At 34.6% G+C, this 20,293-nt stretch overlaps 11 protein-coding genes across 11 annotated transcripts, besides 22 other annotated features; 9 read left to right on the top strand and 2 right to left on the bottom strand.

The window, feature by feature from the left end:
• Nucleotides 1-187: 187 nt before the first annotated feature.
• Nucleotides 188-1,741, top strand: TA03230 (uncharacterized protein; the record flags this gene model as incomplete). The annotated part of the gene is made up of 5 exons (XM_949788.1): nt 188-764; nt 805-1,130; nt 1,194-1,464; nt 1,494-1,562; nt 1,596-1,741. 5 exons carry the CDS (start codon nt 188-190, stop codon nt 1,739-1,741), a joined length of 1,389 nt encoding a protein of 462 aa, XP_954881.1.
• Nucleotides 482-550: a sequence feature (2 probable transmembrane helices predicted for TA03230 by TMHMM2.0 at aa 99-121 and 386-408).
• Nucleotides 1,446-1,464: a sequence feature (2 probable transmembrane helices predicted for TA03230 by TMHMM2.0 at aa 99-121 and 386-408).
• Nucleotides 1,494-1,543: a sequence feature (2 probable transmembrane helices predicted for TA03230 by TMHMM2.0 at aa 99-121 and 386-408).
• A 790-nt stretch (nt 1,742-2,531) lies between the features above and the next one.
• On the top strand, nt 2,532-4,655 carry TA03225 (T-complex polypeptide 1, putative; the record flags this gene model as incomplete). The annotated part of the gene is made up of 9 exons (XM_949787.1): nt 2,532-2,589; nt 2,667-2,857; nt 2,928-3,050; nt 3,099-3,517; nt 3,596-3,771; nt 3,822-3,956; nt 4,019-4,215; nt 4,252-4,395; nt 4,452-4,655. The coding sequence occupies 9 exons, from the start codon at nt 2,532-2,534 to the stop codon at nt 4,653-4,655; spliced, it is 1,647 nt and encodes a 548-aa protein (XP_954880.1).
• A 216-nt stretch (nt 4,656-4,871) lies between these two features.
• Nucleotides 4,872-6,541, top strand: TA03220 (uncharacterized protein; the record flags this gene model as incomplete). Its single annotated transcript, XM_949786.1, has 2 exons — nt 4,872-6,393; nt 6,429-6,541. 2 exons carry the CDS (start codon nt 4,872-4,874, stop codon nt 6,539-6,541), a joined length of 1,635 nt encoding a protein of 544 aa, XP_954879.1.
• Nucleotides 4,956-5,024: a sequence feature (11 probable transmembrane helices predicted for TA03220 by TMHMM2.0 at aa 29-51, 124-146, 156-178, 198-217, 227-249, 280-299, 319-341, 362-381, 391-410, 417-439 and 464-483).
• Nucleotides 5,241-5,309: a sequence feature (11 probable transmembrane helices predicted for TA03220 by TMHMM2.0 at aa 29-51, 124-146, 156-178, 198-217, 227-249, 280-299, 319-341, 362-381, 391-410, 417-439 and 464-483).
• Nucleotides 5,337-5,405: a sequence feature (11 probable transmembrane helices predicted for TA03220 by TMHMM2.0 at aa 29-51, 124-146, 156-178, 198-217, 227-249, 280-299, 319-341, 362-381, 391-410, 417-439 and 464-483).
• Nucleotides 5,463-5,522: a sequence feature (11 probable transmembrane helices predicted for TA03220 by TMHMM2.0 at aa 29-51, 124-146, 156-178, 198-217, 227-249, 280-299, 319-341, 362-381, 391-410, 417-439 and 464-483).
• Nucleotides 5,550-5,618: a sequence feature (11 probable transmembrane helices predicted for TA03220 by TMHMM2.0 at aa 29-51, 124-146, 156-178, 198-217, 227-249, 280-299, 319-341, 362-381, 391-410, 417-439 and 464-483).
• Nucleotides 5,709-5,768: a sequence feature (11 probable transmembrane helices predicted for TA03220 by TMHMM2.0 at aa 29-51, 124-146, 156-178, 198-217, 227-249, 280-299, 319-341, 362-381, 391-410, 417-439 and 464-483).
• Nucleotides 5,826-5,894: a sequence feature (11 probable transmembrane helices predicted for TA03220 by TMHMM2.0 at aa 29-51, 124-146, 156-178, 198-217, 227-249, 280-299, 319-341, 362-381, 391-410, 417-439 and 464-483).
• Nucleotides 5,955-6,014: a sequence feature (11 probable transmembrane helices predicted for TA03220 by TMHMM2.0 at aa 29-51, 124-146, 156-178, 198-217, 227-249, 280-299, 319-341, 362-381, 391-410, 417-439 and 464-483).
• Nucleotides 6,042-6,101: a sequence feature (11 probable transmembrane helices predicted for TA03220 by TMHMM2.0 at aa 29-51, 124-146, 156-178, 198-217, 227-249, 280-299, 319-341, 362-381, 391-410, 417-439 and 464-483).
• Nucleotides 6,120-6,188: a sequence feature (11 probable transmembrane helices predicted for TA03220 by TMHMM2.0 at aa 29-51, 124-146, 156-178, 198-217, 227-249, 280-299, 319-341, 362-381, 391-410, 417-439 and 464-483).
• Nucleotides 6,261-6,320: a sequence feature (11 probable transmembrane helices predicted for TA03220 by TMHMM2.0 at aa 29-51, 124-146, 156-178, 198-217, 227-249, 280-299, 319-341, 362-381, 391-410, 417-439 and 464-483).
• Nucleotides 6,542-6,805: 264 nt separating the features above from the next.
• TA03215 (uncharacterized protein) lies at nt 6,806-9,135 on the top strand (the record flags this gene model as incomplete). Its single annotated transcript, XM_949785.1, has 2 exons — nt 6,806-6,965; nt 6,992-9,135. The coding sequence occupies 2 exons, from the start codon at nt 6,806-6,808 to the stop codon at nt 9,133-9,135; spliced, it is 2,304 nt and encodes a 767-aa protein (XP_954878.1).
• Nucleotides 9,061-9,129: a sequence feature (1 probable transmembrane helix predicted for TA03215 by TMHMM2.0 at aa 744-766).
• Nucleotides 9,136-9,371: 236 nt separating the features above from the next.
• TA05520 (uncharacterized protein) lies at nt 9,372-10,423 on the top strand (the record flags this gene model as incomplete). The annotated part of the gene is made up of 3 exons (XM_949784.1): nt 9,372-9,554; nt 9,623-9,734; nt 9,816-10,423. 3 exons carry the CDS (start codon nt 9,372-9,374, stop codon nt 10,421-10,423), a joined length of 903 nt encoding a protein of 300 aa, XP_954877.1.
• Nucleotides 10,424-11,123: 700 nt separating this feature from the next.
• On the top strand, nt 11,124-13,271 carry TA05515 (ankyrin-repeat protein, putative; the record flags this gene model as incomplete). The annotated part of the gene is made up of 1 exon (XM_949783.1): nt 11,124-13,271. The coding sequence occupies one exon, from the start codon at nt 11,124-11,126 to the stop codon at nt 13,269-13,271; it is 2,148 nt and encodes a 715-aa protein (XP_954876.1).
• Nucleotides 13,272-13,477: 206 nt separating this feature from the next.
• Nucleotides 13,478-13,552: a sequence feature (Signal peptide predicted for TA05510 by SignalP 2.0 HMM (Signal peptide probability 0.941, signal anchor probability 0.011) with cleavage site probability 0.372 between residues 25 and 26).
• TA05510 (uncharacterized protein) lies at nt 13,478-14,943 on the top strand (the record flags this gene model as incomplete). Its single annotated transcript, XM_949782.1, has 5 exons — nt 13,478-13,757; nt 13,858-13,983; nt 14,049-14,334; nt 14,428-14,695; nt 14,755-14,943. 5 exons carry the CDS (start codon nt 13,478-13,480, stop codon nt 14,941-14,943), a joined length of 1,149 nt encoding a protein of 382 aa, XP_954875.1.
• Nucleotides 13,496-13,564: a sequence feature (1 probable transmembrane helix predicted for TA05510 by TMHMM2.0 at aa 7-29).
• A 31-nt stretch (nt 14,944-14,974) lies between the features above and the next one.
• Nucleotides 14,975-16,137, top strand: TA05505 (uncharacterized protein; the record flags this gene model as incomplete). Its single annotated transcript, XM_949781.1, has 4 exons — nt 14,975-15,186; nt 15,524-15,650; nt 15,696-15,930; nt 15,965-16,137. 4 exons carry the CDS (start codon nt 14,975-14,977, stop codon nt 16,135-16,137), a joined length of 747 nt encoding a protein of 248 aa, XP_954874.1.
• Nucleotides 15,152-15,186: a sequence feature (1 probable transmembrane helix predicted for TA05505 by TMHMM2.0 at aa 60-82).
• Nucleotides 15,524-15,557: a sequence feature (1 probable transmembrane helix predicted for TA05505 by TMHMM2.0 at aa 60-82).
• A 328-nt stretch (nt 16,138-16,465) lies between the features above and the next one.
• On the bottom strand, nt 16,466-17,137 carry TA05500 (adenylyl-cyclase-associated protein, putative; the record flags this gene model as incomplete). The annotated part of the gene is made up of 2 exons (XM_949780.1): nt 16,466-16,956; nt 17,128-17,137. 2 exons carry the CDS (start codon nt 17,135-17,137, stop codon nt 16,466-16,468), a joined length of 501 nt encoding a protein of 166 aa, XP_954873.1.
• Nucleotides 17,138-17,505: 368 nt separating this feature from the next.
• On the bottom strand, nt 17,506-18,501 carry TA05495 (uncharacterized protein; the record flags this gene model as incomplete). The annotated part of the gene is made up of 2 exons (XM_949779.1): nt 17,506-17,744; nt 17,817-18,501. The coding sequence occupies 2 exons, from the start codon at nt 18,499-18,501 to the stop codon at nt 17,506-17,508; spliced, it is 924 nt and encodes a 307-aa protein (XP_954872.1).
• Nucleotides 17,650-17,709: a sequence feature (2 probable transmembrane helices predicted for TA05495 by TMHMM2.0 at aa 5-27 and 241-260).
• Nucleotides 18,421-18,489: a sequence feature (2 probable transmembrane helices predicted for TA05495 by TMHMM2.0 at aa 5-27 and 241-260).
• Nucleotides 18,430-18,501: a sequence feature (Signal peptide predicted for TA05495 by SignalP 2.0 HMM (Signal peptide probability 0.946, signal anchor probability 0.000) with cleavage site probability 0.559 between residues 24 and 25).
• Nucleotides 18,502-19,097: 596 nt separating this feature from the next.
• On the top strand, nt 19,098-20,243 carry TA05490 (uncharacterized protein; the record flags this gene model as incomplete). Its single annotated transcript, XM_949778.1, has 7 exons — nt 19,098-19,243; nt 19,312-19,434; nt 19,480-19,618; nt 19,737-19,748; nt 19,883-19,926; nt 19,958-20,091; nt 20,158-20,243. The coding sequence occupies 7 exons, from the start codon at nt 19,098-19,100 to the stop codon at nt 20,241-20,243; spliced, it is 684 nt and encodes a 227-aa protein (XP_954871.1).
• Between the last annotated feature and the right edge of the window lie 50 nt (nt 20,244-20,293).

The raw sequence follows: 20,293 nt of genomic DNA, 5'->3' as shown, positions 1-20,293 counted from the left end.
GAGTCCATGCCACTTTTAGTAAATGACGAAAATCTCAAAAATTTTAAAACTTTAAAAATAAAATTTAAACTAAAATTTAAACATGGTTTTGTAAATTAATGCTATAAATCTTCGCAGCCTTTGGACCGCTTACATCTTTTTGAATTAAATTTAAAATGTGTAGTTTATACCGATTTTAATTGAGTAAATGAGAAGAGAATCCCCAGATATCACTGAATTAAGGCCAATGGCCTCAGACCACCACGAAAGGGAATCAAGCAGCCAACTAGAATTTGATTCTCCTTCCAAAGAGTTTAGAGATCTGCTTGAAAAAGGATTAAGAGAACCAAATGTGCAAGGTGCACAAAATCCAAACCCGGAACTGAAAGATGTATCTGTATCAATGGATAATACCATGCTATGGCTACCATCAGGAAAGGGTCTGGGCCCCGACTACAAAAGTAGAGCTTATCGAGTCCGTCAAAAGGATTTTTCGCATAATTACTTCGTTTATTATATGTACACTCCAGTTTGGGCAGCGATTCTATCGATTTCGCTTGGTAGTTTGTTGGCGATTTTGACTTTGATTCTGTTCTTTTTCTCAAGCTCAGTTAATGTGGAAGTTCCTTACAGTGAAAACGACCAGGGCCCTATCACAGTTAACATAACCAGCGACTTCAAGCCCCCAATATACGTCTACTACAAAATCTCTGGGTTTTACGTCACTCACAAAAAAGTCGTCTACGACTCTGGGCCTTCTCTAGCCGCTCAAAGCACTTGTCAAAGTTTGTTATAAATTATATAATTTACTTTCAATTATACTAGATACCATGAATATATTGTATATAATTAATATTTCATTAGATTACAAGACTTTTGCCGAGATATTGGACTTGCGCTGTATAAATGGGAAGAACACTCTGAATGGCATTGACGAGTGGTGTGACAACTACAAGGATAATCCACAGTTTAACCTTCCGGCATATCCATGTGGGCCTTTGGCAGCCACGATAATGACAGACAACTTTGAAATTTGCCCAGCCGTTGTAAATCGAAACGCCGATGGCACCTATGAAGGGGTTGATTTCAGCGGTTGCCTAGACATACAAATCCACGATTACTCAGATTTATGGCGCTTTGGACCTTTCAACGTACTTTTATTAATTAGTATATTCACAATAATTTTAATATTCTAGAGTGTAAATCTGTTATAGGTTAAGAGGAAGCAGTACACTAAAGGATTTTGCTGGATAGACTTGAGTAATCCTCTGTACCACACATGGCTCCAGAACCCTTTCTCAAACACATTCCTCAAACCCTACGGAGTGATTTACGACGAGGTTCCCGAGGGAGAGTACAAGATCCACCTCGTTAACAACCTGTGGCCTGACCAGGAATGGAGGGCAAAGAAAGCAATCTACATAACATGCATTAACTTTTTCGGAACAAAGTCGTTACCACTTGAAATTGCACTTCTCTCAATCAGTAACATGTTAATTTTAAAAAATTTTTAGGTGGATTATATATTTTGACTGGAATTATACTTTTAATATTACACTTCTCTGGATTCAAGATTAAGAAATGTAAGTTATTAGTCTAAATATAGTGATTTACAGCACCTTGGCGTGGACTCGTTAAGGTAACCGCCGGAATAGTGACTGAAAAGGAAGAATTGATTAGGAGGTCTAGCATAACTGAGGACGATTTCGGGTCGTTTGAACTTCCGCCGAAATTAGAAAAATGCCTTTGCCCCTTACATTAATATTTTAAGCCATTTAATTTATTCTACAATTATAAATAGCTAGTTGTAAGAATAATGTAATATATAAGGGTATGTGGTCTGTATCTCAATCGCGTCAGAAAAAAAGGTATAATCAAATGAAATCATACACTCTAGTCCGTAGTTTTCATCATTGAGATTGAGTTCAGACGTAGACATCAACAGGGTTACGTTCGTAACTTTAGATCGCCCGTCTACACTGTCATCATTTTTACTCAAATCGTGAGATTAAAAAATTTAATCTGAAGAATCCCCCACCCACAAATGGCTGGTAAATGAGGCTCATTTAATAATAACTGGACCTTTAAATTTTAAAATACAATTAAATATTTTAATATTCAACTAATTAAATTGATTTTGATGAAAAAATAATAATGGAATTAACCTTTTCAACACATTCAATATTTACATTTATTGATAAATAAAATCCTCAATATTTCAAAAATATCAAGATTCCACTCAAATATATAAACATACTATTAATCTAAACTATTATATACTTCTAGATACTGCATACTGCAACAATACACACATTACTCTTATTATTCAGTTCAATATAATGTGAGCCACTAATAGTGAATATATGTTGATGTTTATTAGTATTTTAAAATCTAAACTAGTTTTGCATGGTAAATTGTGTCAATTTGACCTGATAATAAATTTGTACTGACGATTTGCGTCTCTGTGGTGTATGTACCTGATCATTTCCTTTAAAGAGAAATTCATACAAATAATTTGTAAATAATTAAATTGTAATTAATTTCAGAACAAAATGACAGTTGGAATCCTAGGACACAGGACTACCGGAAAGGAAGTCAGAGCCGGAAATGGTATTTTCTAAAATAATAGTCCTATTTAATTCCAATAAAAAAATTTTTATTGATTTTTATTAACAATTGTTTTTCAGTGAATGCAGTTCAAGCTATAGCTAACATTCTTAAGTCAAGTTTGGGCCCGAAAGGCCTCGATAAAATGCTAGTTGATGACCTCGGCGACGTCACAATCACAAACGATGGAGCAACAATGCTAAAGCAATTGGAAGTCCAGCACCCAGCAGCCAAACTACTCGTCGATTTATCAGAACTCCAAGACCAAGAGGTTAATTTTTACACAGTTATAACAATATTGATATTTATAACTAAGTTTATACATGTTAATAAATTTATAGGTGGGAGACGGAACAACATCGGTTGTTTTGATTGCAGCCGAGTTATTAAAACGTGCAAACGCGCTTGCAAACTCTGGAATTCATCCCACCTCAATCATCACAGGATACAAAATGGCCCTAAGAGTATTATATTTATCTATTCTGTTGTTAAATTACTTTCAATTTGTGTAGGAGAGCGTTAAATTCATTCGCGATCACATGAGTTTGAGCTTAGATTCAATGGGCACAGAGGTTTTGATGAACATCGCAAAGACAACCCTCTCCTCAAAATTGGTCGGTTTCGACTCAGAGTACTTTGCACAACTGGTCGTAAAGGCCATTAAAACCGTCAAGACGCTGAGCGACGACGGAGACTACAAGTACCCAGTTGGAAGGATTAACGTGATCAAGGTTCACGGGAAAAGCGCAAAGGAATCCTACGTAGTCAACGGCTACGCAGTCCTTATGGGCAGAGCCTCACAAGGAATGCCACTAGCAGTCAAAAACGCGAAGATAGCCTTCCTGGACTTTCCTCTAAAACAATACCGTCTTCACCTCGGCATTCAAGTGAACGTTACTGATCCCCAAGAACTCGAAAACATCAGACTTAAGTATTATTTACACTATTATACTATTGAAACTATTATACTATTAATCATAGTTTATGTATAATATAAATTAATGTTCAGAGAAAAGGATATAACGAAGGAAAGAGTGAAGAAGATACTTGACTCCGGCTGTAATGTGGTATTAAGTTCACAGGGAATCGATGATATGTCGATGAAATACTTTGTTGAAGCTGGAGTGATTGCAGCGAGAAGAGTCCCGAAAAAAGACCTCAAAAATATCTCAAAAATTACTAATGGTATTTTTTACAATATTACCCACTTATGATTCTCCTATAATGGTTGGTAGGGAAATTGCTATTAACGTTATCAAACCTTGACGGTGAAGAGTCGTTTTCTAGTGAATATTTGGGGACCTGCGAAAGCGTAGAAGAAAAGAGGATTGGAGACTGGGACGCCCTTTTTTTCAACACTTCAAATAACAGTAATAATAAACATATATTATATAGCTATAAATCAATATAATAGTAATATATATGGATATAGGTACTGAAAAGGGTGAAAGTAGTTGTACTTTAGTATTGAGAGGTGCTAACGATTTCTTTATAAATGAACTCGAGAGATCAGTCCATGACGCGCTTTGTGCACTAAGTACAGCTCTGGAACAGAATTCACTAGTGCCAGGAGGAGGATCTGTAGAAACTTCTCTCTCCATTCACCTACACAATTATTCCAAGTCAATGGTAACAACAAATTAATTTGATGACAAAAATTTTCAGAGTTCAAGAGAACAATTGGCAATCGACGAGTTTGCAGAAGCCTTACTTGTTATTCCCAAAACACTATCACTCAACGCAGCATTAGATGCAACTGAGCACGTCTCACTACTTAAATCATACCACGCAAAGTACCATTCGGATCGGGTAATACAACTCATAATTTAAAATATCACTTATTTAACTCTTTATAAATATCATAGGAGAAATACAAGGAATATAAATGGTACGGTTTGTCCCTAAGTAACGGCAAAGTTGGCAACAACCTGGAGATGGGAGTGTTGGAGGCGACCATGAGCAAGGTCAAATCAGTCAAATTCGCAACTGAGGCTGCAATTACAATTCTCAGAATTGACGACCTAATCACTCTTGAACCTGAAAAGCAACCCATGGGCGAAGATGATTAAAATCTTTAATTTTAATATTATCCTCTCAATTTTTATATAATTTTTAAATTTTTATATAATTTGTAAATTTTTATAGAATTTGAAATTTCAATGTATAGAATCCTGAAATTAAATCACACACCCCATCAGTAGTAAAGAATCTATGTTAAATAGTCAGTAAGACTAGACAATTGTTGTAGATAACATAATAATTTATCTCGCCAGTCACACGTTTAGATGGAATCCACTGTGTTTCTGGAATCTACCCATCCTTACGAGGAAGACAGAAGATGGCCCGTATTTAACTTTTCATCGCAAAGGGTCATATTCTTCTCCATTTTGTGCGTGCTCTTCAAATCTGAAGCCATTTTTACATTTTTCGTATGCTGGCTGAGAGGACTGGGCCTAACCACGGGAACCCTGGGACTTCCTACTCACAACACACTCTCCCACCTCTGGCTTCTAAAGCCCATCTTCTGTTTAATTATAGATTTGTCAAACGTCCCAATATCGCAGACCAATGATGAGATTGTTTACAACGAACAGAATCCAACGACACAAAATTACAACCGCCCTAATTTTCTATTCTTCAAAATCTCAAACTACAGAGTCGTGATTCTCATACTCGTAGAGTACTCCATCGCACTGTGCTCAGTAGCCCTGTATATTCTATACAAATTCAACTGTTTTAATACCTATTGCACCCATATCTTGGTTTACGCCCTCACACTGAGCCTGGTATGCGCAAGTGCATACGGGGAAGGGTTATTCTCAAGGTATGTAAGAGGAAAAGGTGAAGAAACATATGTAAAATCAGTGGCTCAAAGACTTTTCCTATCAGCTTTGTACTCATACTCAACACTTCTCTTCATACTACTTCCAGTAATTTTCCCAGATAGTGAGGTAGGGGATTTTCTACAGCTAAACTCACTGTTCCCATTATTCTTAGTATTTAACGCAGTTTTTATATCCTGGCTCATTACCAGACCAGCAATCACATCACACGTTCCAAAAAGTAATACACTTTCACCAAGCGCTTCTCAGGTTGATATGGTTTCAAGAGAAGATCCAGATAATTTCTCACTCCAAGTTCTGCTTTCACTCTTCTTTCTATTAGTGGTTTCGTTTAGGCTAAAAAACGATTTCTACAATAGGTATAAATTTTCAGATGTTGACCACTACCTTTTCTTACTCCTGACACAGTATGTTTTATACTATATTAATACTGTATTAATTCAAAAAATTTATGGAATTAATTATGAATATAGGTGTTTAAAGCTAATCGCATCGTTGCTTACATTTTATTTTATGAACACGAAGACTTTGTTAAACCTTTCAATGGGAATTTTTGGAACATGTTTGCTACTTTTATACCCTTTTAAGTCTTTTACACTCAAATTTTTCGAGCAAGTGACAAGGTTGGGATCCCTAAAAATTTTATTGCTTGGGTCCTTTTTGTCCTTTGTACAACAGACTCTCATGACCTACGGACTTGTAATCTCACTTTTTATTACTCAGCCTGGTTACGAAGCTTCAATCATCAGCATTCCTTCCTTTTCAGCACATTTAACACACCTCTGCCTGAGGCAGAGACTCATGGACTACTTGGAGATGTCAAAGAAACAAGTCTGGTTCTTTGATTTTTTAGGGATTTTCCTCTTTTCCTACTGTTTTTCGGTCCTTTTTAACAAGGACCACCCGAATTTTCTTAAAAAATGGAAGGGGTCTCTCAATGTTCTAGGTGACTCAAATCACTCCGGTAAGATTTATAGTTATTAATATAACTAATTTTAGAAGGTAACAGGGGGAGCAGCTTCAATTTAGTGACATCTCTGCATAATACACAGAATCCAAGATCACCTTGGGAGATGCAAACTGACCTCTCTTGTGATTCGGAAGCTCTATAAATTTTAATTCTAGTAATTATACATGTTATTTGGCTTAAAAATTGGTTAAACTTAGGTTTCGGGAGTTACATGAATGTATAGAAAAATGTGCATTAAACCAGAATAGCTTAGGGAACTTAAATAAAAAATAGAATTCATAAATAAAATAATTTTATCTTAAATAAGGGGTGAAAAACAGGAAATTTCAATAAATAAAAAAGTAATTATTCGGCGAACACAGGTGAGTAAAAAATAACCAAGGGAGTGGAATTAAATATTAAAAACATGTACATGTATAGAGTTAAAAAATTCTATTATACTTTGGTTAAAATTTCGAAATCAAAATGCAAAATAGCATTTTATTTGAATTTCGATGGAACGACTCCCCACATTAAAGACAAAAATAAAATAAAGAATATATCAGGGATAAAATGGAGATTTCCACGTTTTTCATCCTAAATATAATTTCAGTCATCTTAATTAAGAGATGCTTGAATATCAAAGAGGAATTCCCAAAGAATCCATTGGATTCCACCACGAATCAGAACCTTTACAAATCAGTCGATCTCTCGGACAGGAAATCACTTGATTCAATAAATCTAGTGAATTCCGAGATAAATGGTGTTGATACCATCCTGTTATTCCCTAAGAAGGGTTGTAAAATAGCTGAATTATCAATTTCAAACGTGATCGTCTGGTCAAGCAATCCTGGCCAGTATATGTTGTTCGGAACAATCTCAACCAATCCCAAATCCAAGTTAATACTCATTAATATAACCGTGAATGCTAGTAAACAGTTCAGTAATGTGCTGATTTTGGGTAAGGAAGGAAAATATGAGCAGATTCCATCCTTCCAATTCATGGATTACCTTTCAGAGTTGAGAACAAATCCAGATCCTAAACCGTTTGTTCTCAACCTTGATTCTAACAGTATTCCAGAGGCAGTGGACCACACAGTGAGACTAGGCAATATTCCTACAGCAATTTTTATCCCTCACAGAGGATACAAAGCCACCAAAATCATTATCGGGGGTCAGACCCTGTTTGACGCTAAAAGTACAAATTTACACGTCCCAATCGCAATCGGATACGAGTATAAAAGGAATTCATACCTCAATTTTATCACTGTGAATGAAAACAATGACTTTGGTAACATTTACCAGTACAATGTTTCAGAGTCCCGAGTTAAATTCCTCCAAGCGTCTGATATTAGGTTCATTTACCAAGTGTTCACTTTCGAAATGGAGGAGTTCATCAACAGTGGCGCTTTATTAGAGCCATCAAAAGAAATCGGTTCTACAGCCGATGTCGAGCACGATCAGTCCTCATTGACCTTTGACATCAAGGATGTCGATGAGGACCTCTTCAACCTTCAAAGGTTAAGCATACTTAACTTAACTACACTTAAGTATACCCCTATTAAAGGCACCATTACATCAGTTGTTTACGGTACTAAAACCATATGGAGTTCTAACGCCCTTGAACTTTCATGCAAAGATGTCATGATTCATTATTCCAACAATGTAGCTAAGAGTATTGAACTTAAAATTGTTCTAGCAACAAATTCAATAGAGTCAAGAATTATCCCTTACAAGTCCATTATTCCAGAGGATACAAGTTCACACAGTGATATTCACTCTGACCTTAAACTTGAATCCATTGAAGTTCCATCATCTTCCAAACTACGTAGATCTAAGAGTGAATCCAATATTAGCTATGTGAAACCTAAAGATAAGAGAGTTGAGAGAGAACTAACACCCCCAAACACTCCAACATGTTCTAGAGAGGACCTTTCAACTCCCCCGAACAGTCCAGCCAGGACTCCTCCGCCAAGTCCCGCCAGAACTCCATCCAACAGCCTTTCCACAGAAGAGCCTTTTGTAAACAGAGTAAGCAGTGGCGAGAGTCATCTGTATGTTCTTGACAGTGACGACAAACTCATCAAACACGACGATGATGACGACGATTATCTTGATGACCTATTCGATGACGAGGATATGGAAGACGAGTACTTTGATTCTGAACATTATCTCCATGATCCAATCTCATCCCGCATACACTCAAAGAGCATTCATCAACATCATGTCGATGAAGACGCTGAAACCACTGACGATGAAGAGGCGGCCGATGAGGTCGACATATCATCAAGAAAGTCAATGGAAAAGATGTACATTGTTGACGGAACTGACTATGTTCCCTTCATATTCCTCTTGGCCTATCAAGACAGACCTATTAGGGTCGTCAAGGACGGCTCAAGTGTGATCTGGCATTCTGAAAGCGCTAAGCAATTATTGCGCTACGCTACTATTTACTTGTACAATAATATGCCAGTTGCTCTTGCTCTTTTAGTAATTGACAAGCCCACATTCAGGCAAAGGTACTTTGTTAAGGATGACGGAACTTGGCATGAGGTTGACATTTACGAGTATACTCTTAAAACTCCCTATGAGTTCGCCGGAAAACAAGATTCCATGGAGAAAGATAAGCTCGTTAAGGAAACTCCTAAGATTACGAAGTCAGTTTTACACGTTTCTCCGATGTTCCCTGTTATTCTTGGCAGCATCTTTTTATTTGTATCAGTTTCATCACTCTTATTCATTCTATTCTTTTGTTAATTTCACAAAAATCAAGAGCAACCCTTTGTATTTTTAATGATTCTTTTTAAATTACACCCAAGCCTGTAACATATTCACTCATACTTCCATTTTAAAATTTAATCTTTTAGAAAATTTAAATACTTAATTACACTACACTTATTATTTAGTTGTTATCATCTAAATAAGTGATAGAAGTTGGAGTAAACGACACTATATTTTTGTATGGTGGTTACACATCTGATAGCCTCGAATTCATGGAATCTAGCTTTGAGTTCAGCGTAGAGGAACTTCTACGAAGAACACAAATTTATTCGGTTAGAAAAGAAGATTACCGTGTGAAAAAATTATCCTTTTCCAAATTTCACGAAATTTCAGGGGATTCTAACGAGCTCATTATCAGAGTTACTTTACCTGAATTCAAGGATCAACAGAAAAATGTTAAACACCTACACACTTATTTTAATTTTTATTTCTACCTTAAAATCGGCAATTTATATTTATATAGGTTTCTCCCGGCTCCTATGAGGGTGGGTACACAATCTGGGAAAGTACCTGGATTCTTTTGGTATTCCTTGACAACATTAAGGAATCTAAACCGTTGTCAATATTAGAGTTGGGTAACTTTATTTTCTGTTTACCATTATATAAAATTTTTTATACTATTAAATTATATATGTAACTATTTAATGAGTGGTTAGGATCAGGAATTGGAGTCTGTGGAACATTTTTGGGGTTGAAAGGCCATAAAGTATCATTTCAAGATTTAAATTTAAATGTTATTGAGAAGGGATTAATTCCTAACATTGCCATGAATGAATCCCAAGTGTGCAATATGAACAAAAATGACAAAGTTAGAGTTAATTTAAAGATTTTATATAAAGATGAACTCAAGAATTTGTTACTTATCTCAACAGATTTCCCTAACGATAAATCAACCAACACCTATGAAATTGTAGCGGGAGATTGGATCAATTTGATCAATGATAAAACAATTTTAGAAAGTTTCAAAAATAAATTTGATTTAATAATAGCGTCAGAATGCATTTATCGCACTGAAAACTATGACTCGATAGTTAAAATGGTGTTGAGTTTTATGAACGAAAGTGGTAAAGCGTTTGTAGCAACAAAGAGGTTCTATTTTGGCCTATCCGGAGGAACATTCCAATTCTTACAACACATAAAGGAATCAAACATCTATAACAGTTACAAACTATGTGGAAAAATTATTAAATCAGTGGAACCAAAAAATAGCGCAAACGTAATTGATATAATAGAAATAACAAAAATCCCAAATGTAAGTATTTAAAAGGTGGAATCTAATTAAATTTATATCTGTTGCCGATTATTTTATAATGTTGTAAAAAAGAGGGTGGAATAAAAGCATAAAGATATTCCAGACACATTTTGAAAAAACTGTAAATATAATCTAATATAAAAATTTTAAAATATATTATAACAAATTTATTCCTTATTTTAAGATGTTGGTACCTGTATAGGGTGATTTAGTTAAATAAATCATTAACGAATGTGTTAAACTAATAACTGAGCAATAAATTTATTGGAAGATGTAAAAATAAACAATAAATAAAAATAGAAAAGAAAATGTGTTATTAATGGATGAGCTATGAATGAAAGAATACCCACAATGAATGGGCATGTTGGGGAATATAACTATTTTTTTAATAATTTACATTTATGTGTTAAAAATTATTATTCTGTTATTTCTTCCTGTTTTTCCTATTTTATAACTTTTACATCCCAACATATCTAGATCTATTTTTTCTACCATATTTGTGAATCTAGAGTTTTACACTTACTTCTTTCACACTTTTCATGTTATTTATTATCAAACCTATTTTTTTATCAACAGATTTCACAGACTAGATTTATGGTCACTAAACCTTTAGGTTTATTTCAAGCATAGTACATCACATTAGTGCGAATGTGCGTAGTTTGGGGTATTCGCCATTTCCACAGTTTTCCACCTATTTTTACCAGAAATAAAAATGACTGAAAAAAGTCACCGACAGCCTCGGAAAAGAGACCCCGAATGGACATCGCATCAGCCAAACAAACCCAGCGGCGTTTCTTCCCAACCTAGCAATACATTCAACTTCACAGAAATGTTCAAATCACTCCAGACGTCACAAGATGATAAAAATGTCCAAGTGTTCGAGGACCAGAAGCTTATGTCCGAAATTGGGAAAATTTTCTTCACAAGCATGATGCAGTTCAGCAGTATAATGAATTCAAGGAGTTCCTCCAACAAAAATTTCGCAGAAAATAATTTTAAAAACAAAGGCAAATTCGCAAGCCAAAATAATAATGCAGATTTTAACGGTTCCGGTAACGGAAACCATAACTCTGGCGATACAGTTGATAAGGATGTTAGTTTAACGAGTCAATATCGCAAAACTAAAAATAAAAAGAGTAAATTAAGACAAGGAGGATCAGTTTCAGGAACAAACAGTTCCATTTCTCAAAACACTGTTAATAAAGACAGTGTAGTTGATAGTTGCAGAACTAAAAGTGAAAGTAACGATTCACAACATAGTCAAAAGTGTATAAATAAAGGTAAAGGAAGTGCATCAACAAACACTTCAAAATACAAAGTAAAGCAAAACCACGATACAAAGAATGAAAATGACGCAAAGGAAGGAGATTATACAATATCAACACAAAGAGACCAAACAGAGGTAAATTTGTCAGATTTCCAGGACCCAACGCCTAGTAATGAAGATGAAGAAAAGCAAAAATTAAACTTGAACATTTATCGGTTTATAAATAACTGTGTTTCTGTGAATAGATATTCAACTAGTGATACTGTAATCCAAAACTCTACAGTGGAAGATAACATATATAATTTCCAGACGTTAAACAACGTGACGAACAATAACACTGACTATTCAAATAGTGACGTGGATGTATTGAGTAATACAGCGACAGAAGATGTGCTGCTGATGCGTTGTTTTGGAGGAGATTTGGACAGTGTGATGAAGTTGAAGGACTGCGATTTGGAGTTTGTAGACCAGGTGGGCAGAAGCGCAATCCACTACGCCGCGAGTAGCGGCAACCTTGACCTTGTAAAGTACTTGGTGTCAAACGGAGTTTACATTGACAAGAAGGACGTAAAGGGATGGACCCCATTATTTATAGCAGTGGTAAAGAATCACGTGGAAATTGTGGACCTTCTGCTCAACTACGGAGCGGATTTATCCCTGACATTGAGGCACCGATGCGCACCAACAAGACTCACAGATGCCCACAGCCAAGCAATCCACTTTGCAGCAATAAAGAGTAATCGAGAAATCACGGAGTTATTACTGAAGAGGGGAGTTGATATTAACGAGAAAGACTCTCAAGGGATAACACCCTTGAGTTACGCATGCTATAGAGCAAATCTGGAATATGTATCGTTTTTGTTGGAACAGGACGCAAATCCAAAGATCCAGGACGTCAATGGAAGGACCAGTTTCCACTCGATAGCTTTAGGAGGAAGTCTTGAGTTGGCAAAGATTATGCACCAGAAGGTTGGAATACATGATACGCAAGATAGATGGTCTTTAACGCCTTCAAAGTTGGCAGAAATAAGAGGTTTTAAGCCGCTCTCAGAGTACTTGAAGAAGGCAGGAAATGAAACTGCGAGATTTCTGGGCCTACCGCAAACGACAAATTCTGATCCAGACGACTCTGAAGATTCAATGTACCAGCTCCTCTCATCTACAATTGCCAGTGCACTCAACGAACCAAACTCTGACCAGATATATAGATGCCTGATGCGCTTAGGGCCGGATGTAGTTAAGACTCTCTTTGAATTGACCCTAAAGGTTGAGAAGAGCGGCGGAGTAACAACGTCGGATGGGAAAAGACCCAAAACACCAGGAGGAGTTTTCTTCACACTCTTGAAACAGATGCACTTGAACAACTATATCACGAAGGAAGATTACGATTATATCAGAGCCGCTGAAAAGGAACGCCTAAAATCTGTCAATAATAACAGCACCGTCAACGCGAATAATAAAAATTACAAGACCAAAAGTGTTAATATGAACAATACTTTCAACAAAGTCAACAACAATAGAGTTAATAACACAAGTTTCAACAGAGTTAACAGAGTTAAGAAAAAGGATAAAAAATTGCGACCTGTGGATTGATAAGCAATTTAAAGAATATTTTAAATTTAACAAAAGTTAATCTGATGAATTTTATTTTAAATTTTTAAATATTTTAATGCTTTGATAGATTCGGGATCTGAATTTGATGAATATCTAAAGCACCACACGGAGGGATTCTTTCCACAAATTCACACCCATATACTATAATGATAATACTTATTTATATATAAAAGAGCCATAGATAAATGATTAAAGCTCATGTGGCCATTTGTACCCTAATTTTAACAAACATCTACACAACACTGCTCACAGCAGCGGCACAAACATTCACGAAATCACACTATGAACAAAAATATAACACTAAGCTGGAAAAATTAAAGCCAGATGAAGTGATACACGAGCCTCTAAAAAAATTCGCTCACGGCAGCTGTCAAAGAACATATCCACAGCTCAAGGATATATACAATACCATACTCAAATACGATCCTGACATCTTCTTCTTTACGGGAGATAATTTTTACACAGGTAAACTACAATAATTAATAAAATTTATACTTTATAATATTCACTTCCTACACATTGATAAATTCCTGAGTACTGTATACACCACTATACTTTTGAGTAGAAATGAACTGTTGCGACGAGAGGTGTATTGAAAGAGGCTACTTAAAGATGATAAACTTTCCGCCCTTCCAAGAATTTAAAAAGAAAATCAAGAAATTCGACGGCGTTTACGACGATCATGATTATGGTAATTAACTAGATACAATAATTTAGTAATTATCTATTAGTTAACTAAAAGTGACTAATAAATAGGAATAAATGATGGAGATGCAACTTTTAAATTTAAAGAATTCGCTCAGCAGACAATATTAGATTTTTTCGAAAAGCCGAAAGATCATTATAGGAGGAAGAGGAAAGGAGTGTACTTTAGCTTGTCGTATATTGACCCTGAAAACCCAAATAACCATGTTAAAATTATTGCATTAGACCTTAGGTACCACAGAGGCTGTATGTATAATTGTATTTGCCAACTATGTGGGCTAACATACATACAATCGAGGTTAATTATGTTACGAAGATTTTTCAATTATACCTTTGGGTAAGATATAAAATTTTAAAGTTTATTTTCTAGATATTTATGATATTCTAAAATTTTAATTATTTTACAACACTATACATATTGATATGTTAGGATTGGTTGTAAACATGACGCTGACGTGCTGGGAGAAGAGCAGTGGAAGTGGTTTGAATCGCAACTTGTAGACTCTGAAGCCAGGTCCCATGTAATAGTATCATCATTCCAAGTATTTACCCACCACCCAATGGGTGAAAGTTGGGGACATTTTCCAGTCTCTAAAAAGAGATTACTGGACTTGGTTGAAGCCACAAGACCACGAAAGCCGGTTTTCATATCCGGAGATGTTCATTTCGCCGAACTCTTCGAGAAATATGTACCACAAGTTGTTCTAGCTATATAACTTAATACAAAATGGAAATCAGTTGTGTAATAAAATTTTAGGGACTTGTTGAGTTCACATCTAGCAGTTTGACGCATAGTGTTATGACACACAATTATTTAGCTACGGTTTTGGCCTACCCCGTTTATCTCCGATTAAAGGAATACATTTACAGAAACAACAACTTCGGGGCTCTTGAGTTCAATTATAACCAACAAAATGGTAACTCAAGTTATAAAAAACTATTTTAATGTGTAATAACACACTAATATCCAAGTAATAATGAATGGTGTAGATTTAATGGAATGGGACGGATATATATATAATGTAGAGGGCGAAAAATGCCTGACTTATCGCAGTAGAGACGAGAACTTGTACGATTATGTCAATGAACCTGATTCTGTGTTCGTAAATCATCAACTAATAAAGTGCTTGAGCAAAAAGGAGCTTTTCGTTAGAATTTTGTTATACCTTCCACTATTCTTGGCGCCAATGTTACCTTTTTGTTTCCTGCTCAAAACATTTCTCAGATTCAAAAAGGTAAAAACTAAATAATCACGTTCAATTGTTGTATATAACACTTTAATTTTATTTTGTCTGTATAATTTTATTTAAAAAATATAATTTTTTATAATTAATATAATTTTTTATAAATAATATAAATTTTATGTTTCTGTAATTTTGAGTAAGTAGTGTATCAATGTATTGGAATATTGTGTTGTGTAAACTGTTAGTATAAATTAGCCTTCTGTCAAATCGATCGGACAATTTTTGTGCTCTGTTGTTTTAATTTTTTAATTCCAATTTATTTTTGTTCTCTTGAAAATCTAGTTTTGTGCCTCTATTTATGGATGTTTTGTATGTTTCTGAAAGAATGACCATGGAGTTCGAAAACATGACACTTCCCGAACTAAAAGCAGTGTTGTCAAAAAATAAACTCGATACCACAGGGAAAAGAGTATAATAAATTAAATAATTACCATAACTTTGTATTTGGGTGTAGGCGGATCTACTTTCAAGACTTTCAAACTATTTTAAGAAAAATAACCAGGAAAATTCAAACCAAGCCTCTAAAAACTCAAAATCAAAAGCTGGAACGAAACCTTCAAATAACGACGCTAATAATTCCTCTGCAGACTCTGTTAACGGCGTTGACTCCGTAAATACAATGGAATCCTCTAAAAAATCTGACAATAAACAAGAAAAATCCACCTCTAAACCACAAAACTTATCTGAAGGTTGGTTTGATTGAGGAAAAATAACATTTCGTAGGAAAAGAAGTAACGAAGATGTCGATGGAGGAGCGACTCTTACTAAGAGCAAAGAGATTTAACCTCGAAACAAAGCCTAGTTCAGGTGTAAAGGCAGTGAAACTGGTCTTAAAAGAAGATCCGGAAGCACTTAAAAAAAGAAGTGAAAGGTTTTTTCACACTATAATTAATTAAATTTCTAGGTTCGGAATTCCACTAGTCACAAAGAACCATAATAATAAGGTAAGCTATTTTATATATTTATAAATATGTTATTTGATACAAAACTGATGAATAATAAATGTAAAGTAGTATTGTATGATTGATTTAGACTAATTTCGTGGTTGATGAAGAAGAATTAGTGAAAAGAAAGAAAAGATTGGAAAGATTCTCTACATAAATATCAATGGCAATGATGACATTTATTCTCTTGATTCATAAATGATGCCATTTGTACTGTCTGAGCCAATTATTAACAAATACCTCTACAATACATTATATATAGTTTACTATTAATAGTATATTAAGCGTAAAGAGAAGACGGTTTGGTGACAACTTTAAGCTTATCGTTAAGAGTATGTTCAAACTGTTCATGAAGAGGCTGCTCAACCCAATCATCCTCTTCAGGATTCCCTGAAGTGTTCCTGTTAACGTTTACATTCATATCGCCAGATTTGCAAGAACTGAACATTATAGTAGAGGCGTTCTCCTTGGTGATCCAGAAACCAACTTGTTGACACTTGTCAATTGAACAGCTGGGCAAATTTGTCTTAACCCTGACCTTAACGTTTTGACAGTTTGTGAGTTCCATACCCGAAATCAAGGAATTCACAAAAACCTCAACATTCTTGCAGGCAATTAGGGATAAGGAAACCATCTTTTCAGGCATTTTAACCTTCACGTTATTGCTCTCACATATAGTACAGCTCTGATTCTTTCCAACATTTGACAAGTCGACCTCTTCATCATTGTATCCACAAACAGTCCACACCTCACCCTTAACTTCAAACGTTCCTATCAACCATCGTCAAAGTATGTATGATAGTATATGTAGAAAATGTAAAAGGGCACACATTTAAGAGAAAAACTTTGAAAATGAAAAAAATTAATTTAATAACATTTTAGCACTTTTTAAATAAAAAAAGAAAACTAATAAGAGAAACTAAATAAAGTCTAAAAACTTACTAAGAGCCATGATTTAGAGAGTGAATCAGAATATAAGATTATGAAATTATATCAATAAAATACAAAAATTACAAGAATAAAAATTTAATTTAATTTATACACAAATTAATAAAATAACGAAAGTTTTATGACCAAATTCCCACAACACCAGTCATACAACATTATTAACTACAATAAGAAGTGTAAATATATGTTTAGGGGTAAAGAACTATATTATGGAGTAGTTTGGGCCAATTTTGACCCCAAATGTTAAATTCATTCCTGACAAATTCTAAAAACTAAAGTCAACTGATAAAGTAATTGTTTTTTCAATATTTTACAGATAAAATTCCAGGGAAAGCAGTATAATTATTTCCAGAATAATGAAAAGGTGTGTTATTAGGCACTCAGAAGCGGAGTTTCTTCAGCTTGAGTTTGGGTTTGACTTTTTCTAAAGACTCCATTGAACTTCTCGACGAAGACCTTGTTCATGTTCTCGAACCTGTTTGAAACGTCGGCTTTGAACTTCTTGAAACGGTCGTAGAAAAAGAACTTGACGACCAAAGCGATAACTAATAATACAACTACAACTGCAAGCCAAACTTTATAAGCCCAAAGAGTTGACATCAACTTTTCATCTACAAAATTATTAGGTTTATAATCTAAGGATATTTAGGACTAAATAACTATGTAAAGTTGGTAAAAAATACATCTTGACTCATCGAGAAGTTCGCCAACTTCATTGTCAACCTCGTCATTATCGCTTTTGAGTACAAACGCCTTTACATTTCCCTTCTTACCCTCATCTCCAAGGTCCATATCGCCCTGATCTTCGTCACTCATTAACAACAGCGTTTCATCTTGTAGGAAATTCATGGGATCGGTTTCGTAGTTGTGTAGCTGTATCAAGCTTCCAAATGTGGAAGGAGATGCTACGGATTTGCCATAATAAGCTCCGGTTTGTAGTAATGATTCTCCCAAATCCCAGTCATCGTCAGATGCCATTTTATCTGAAGACTCTTGCGTAGATTCATCTTCGAGGAATGAGTCATCGAAAGCATCAGAATCATCTTCCTGGAGCAAGGACTCTTCTGAATCTTGCCACGCATCTGCGTCCAAGTCCTCCTCTTCCAGAAATGATTCCTCGTCCCAGTCATTCTGCAGCACAGAACTTTGTTTAGACGAATGTTCTAGGAAACTGGACTTAAAATAGTCTAAATCGTCATCATCTTCGAGATCCAAGCTTTGCTCCATCTGTAGTAACGAGAGCAGATTAGGATCATAGTTCAGGGAGTCAACAGCTACATTTGAACGCCCATAGAGAGCTCCAACAAACTTTGTCGAATTTAATAAAAATCCAAACAAAATTAAAAGGTTAATTATTCCAACTCCCATTCTATTCTTTCTATTTTCTTGATTATAATATATTATGGAATAGTTAATTAGTATAAAATAAAATCTACTTAATTATTCAAAATAATTAAGTATAAAATAGAATAAATAAGTGGAAAATGTATGAGAAAAGAGATTTTCAACGAAATTAAACACCACCAATGTCTAGGGTATAGAGGTGCACATCATAATATGGAATTGGAGGAGTTTAATGGCTTATTGAGAGCAAAAACAAGTCAATCCCGTCAATTATAATTTAAAAATCAAATAAAATTAAAATGTGTAAATAATTAACATTAAATTAAGGGTTTTCTTTTGAAACCAGGAATTTTGTCTAAAAATACATTTAGGAATTCTTTAACTGGATTTCTATCTATATATAGAAAGATTTTTCAATTTTTAAATTATCTTAGAATACACCTTGGTATAATAAATTATATTATGATGATTTTATACATTATGATTCCCACTTTTACATAGCCACTTGTATAATTATGTAATTATACTTTTCTATATGTAAATTATTTCATATTTTATATTTTTTATTTTAAGTCTTTAATTTTATATTATTTTACTCTATTCATGGAATTAGTAAATTTATGTTGATGTATAATAAAAATCACCTTTTGAGAATATGTAGAGCTTTTGCGGTTTCTAGTAGAAAACCTTCCAAAGCTAAAAAACCAGATTCCACTGAGGAAATACTTGAACAACTCCAACAATATGATACTCCACTCACATCAACGTTCATTCCTACACATATACTTATTTCATAATAACAGTTATTAAATGACCAGTTAACAATTGGTTTAGTATTGTCAGTAGTGACTCTGACACATCTGATTGGAAACCATCAAAAAATGAGCCGAAACCAGGATTTGTAATCCCTACCAAGTTTAGAATCGGCCTTAACCAAAAGATATCTCAGCAGGATATGTAACTTTAATAATAAATTTTATTATCTAAACAGAAATATAATAGTATAACTAGTTTCATAACTAATGGATATTGTAGGAACATAAAGTACAGTAGAGATACTGACTGGAACTATACTTATACAGACTTCAGTGGCTTGAGATACCCAACCTTGGACACTTCAAGAAATAGAAATTACTGGAAGGTATTTGGAAACTGAAAATAATGCATAGGACTCGGGTTTAAACAGACTAATTCCACGCGTATTCCCAATAAAGCTCCCTACCCACAGGTTCTAAACACATGAAATGATCCCCTTATAGGAAAGTAGACCCGTTAATGAGAGAATATATATACTTTCTACACACACTGGATCCTGGCAGATTTAGAATTGAAAGAATTGCAGAGCGTTACGGGTACCTTTGATAATTAAAAAATTATTAGTTTCAGGGCCGTTACCATATCTAAGATAATAAAGGAATTCAGCCTACTGCACTACATTAAGAGAAATAAGTACTTTTCAATGTTAATAAATCAATAATAGGCTTTGTAATGTTGAAGATAAGAGGATCGATTTGGCTGAGCAAAGATTACAAATTAAGGAGGCTTCATACAGAGATAATGTGGGATACATACATACATCCAATGAACAAGAAGACCATGAATTGGAATATAAAGGTACTAAAAATATACAATTGGAATTGATATAAGTTTTGTAATACAATGCATTTATATATCTTTTAGGAGATAAGGATACAGCTGATTGGGTGTATAGACAATCTGTAATAGCGGAATCAATGAATTCATTTCCATATCCATCAACTAGGTAATTTAGCCCCAAATGTCTATAAATCAACATAGGAAACCATTTCCTAAAAGA

The sequence above is a fragment of the Theileria annulata genome, chromosome 3, assembly GCF_000003225.4.
Source record: "Theileria annulata chromosome 3, complete sequence, *** SEQUENCING IN PROGRESS ***".
Classification (NCBI taxonomy): domain Eukaryota; phylum Apicomplexa; class Aconoidasida; order Piroplasmida; family Theileriidae; genus Theileria; species Theileria annulata.
The sequence above is the reverse complement of the archived record's forward strand: the minus strand, read 5'-3'. Positions and strand labels throughout refer to the sequence as shown.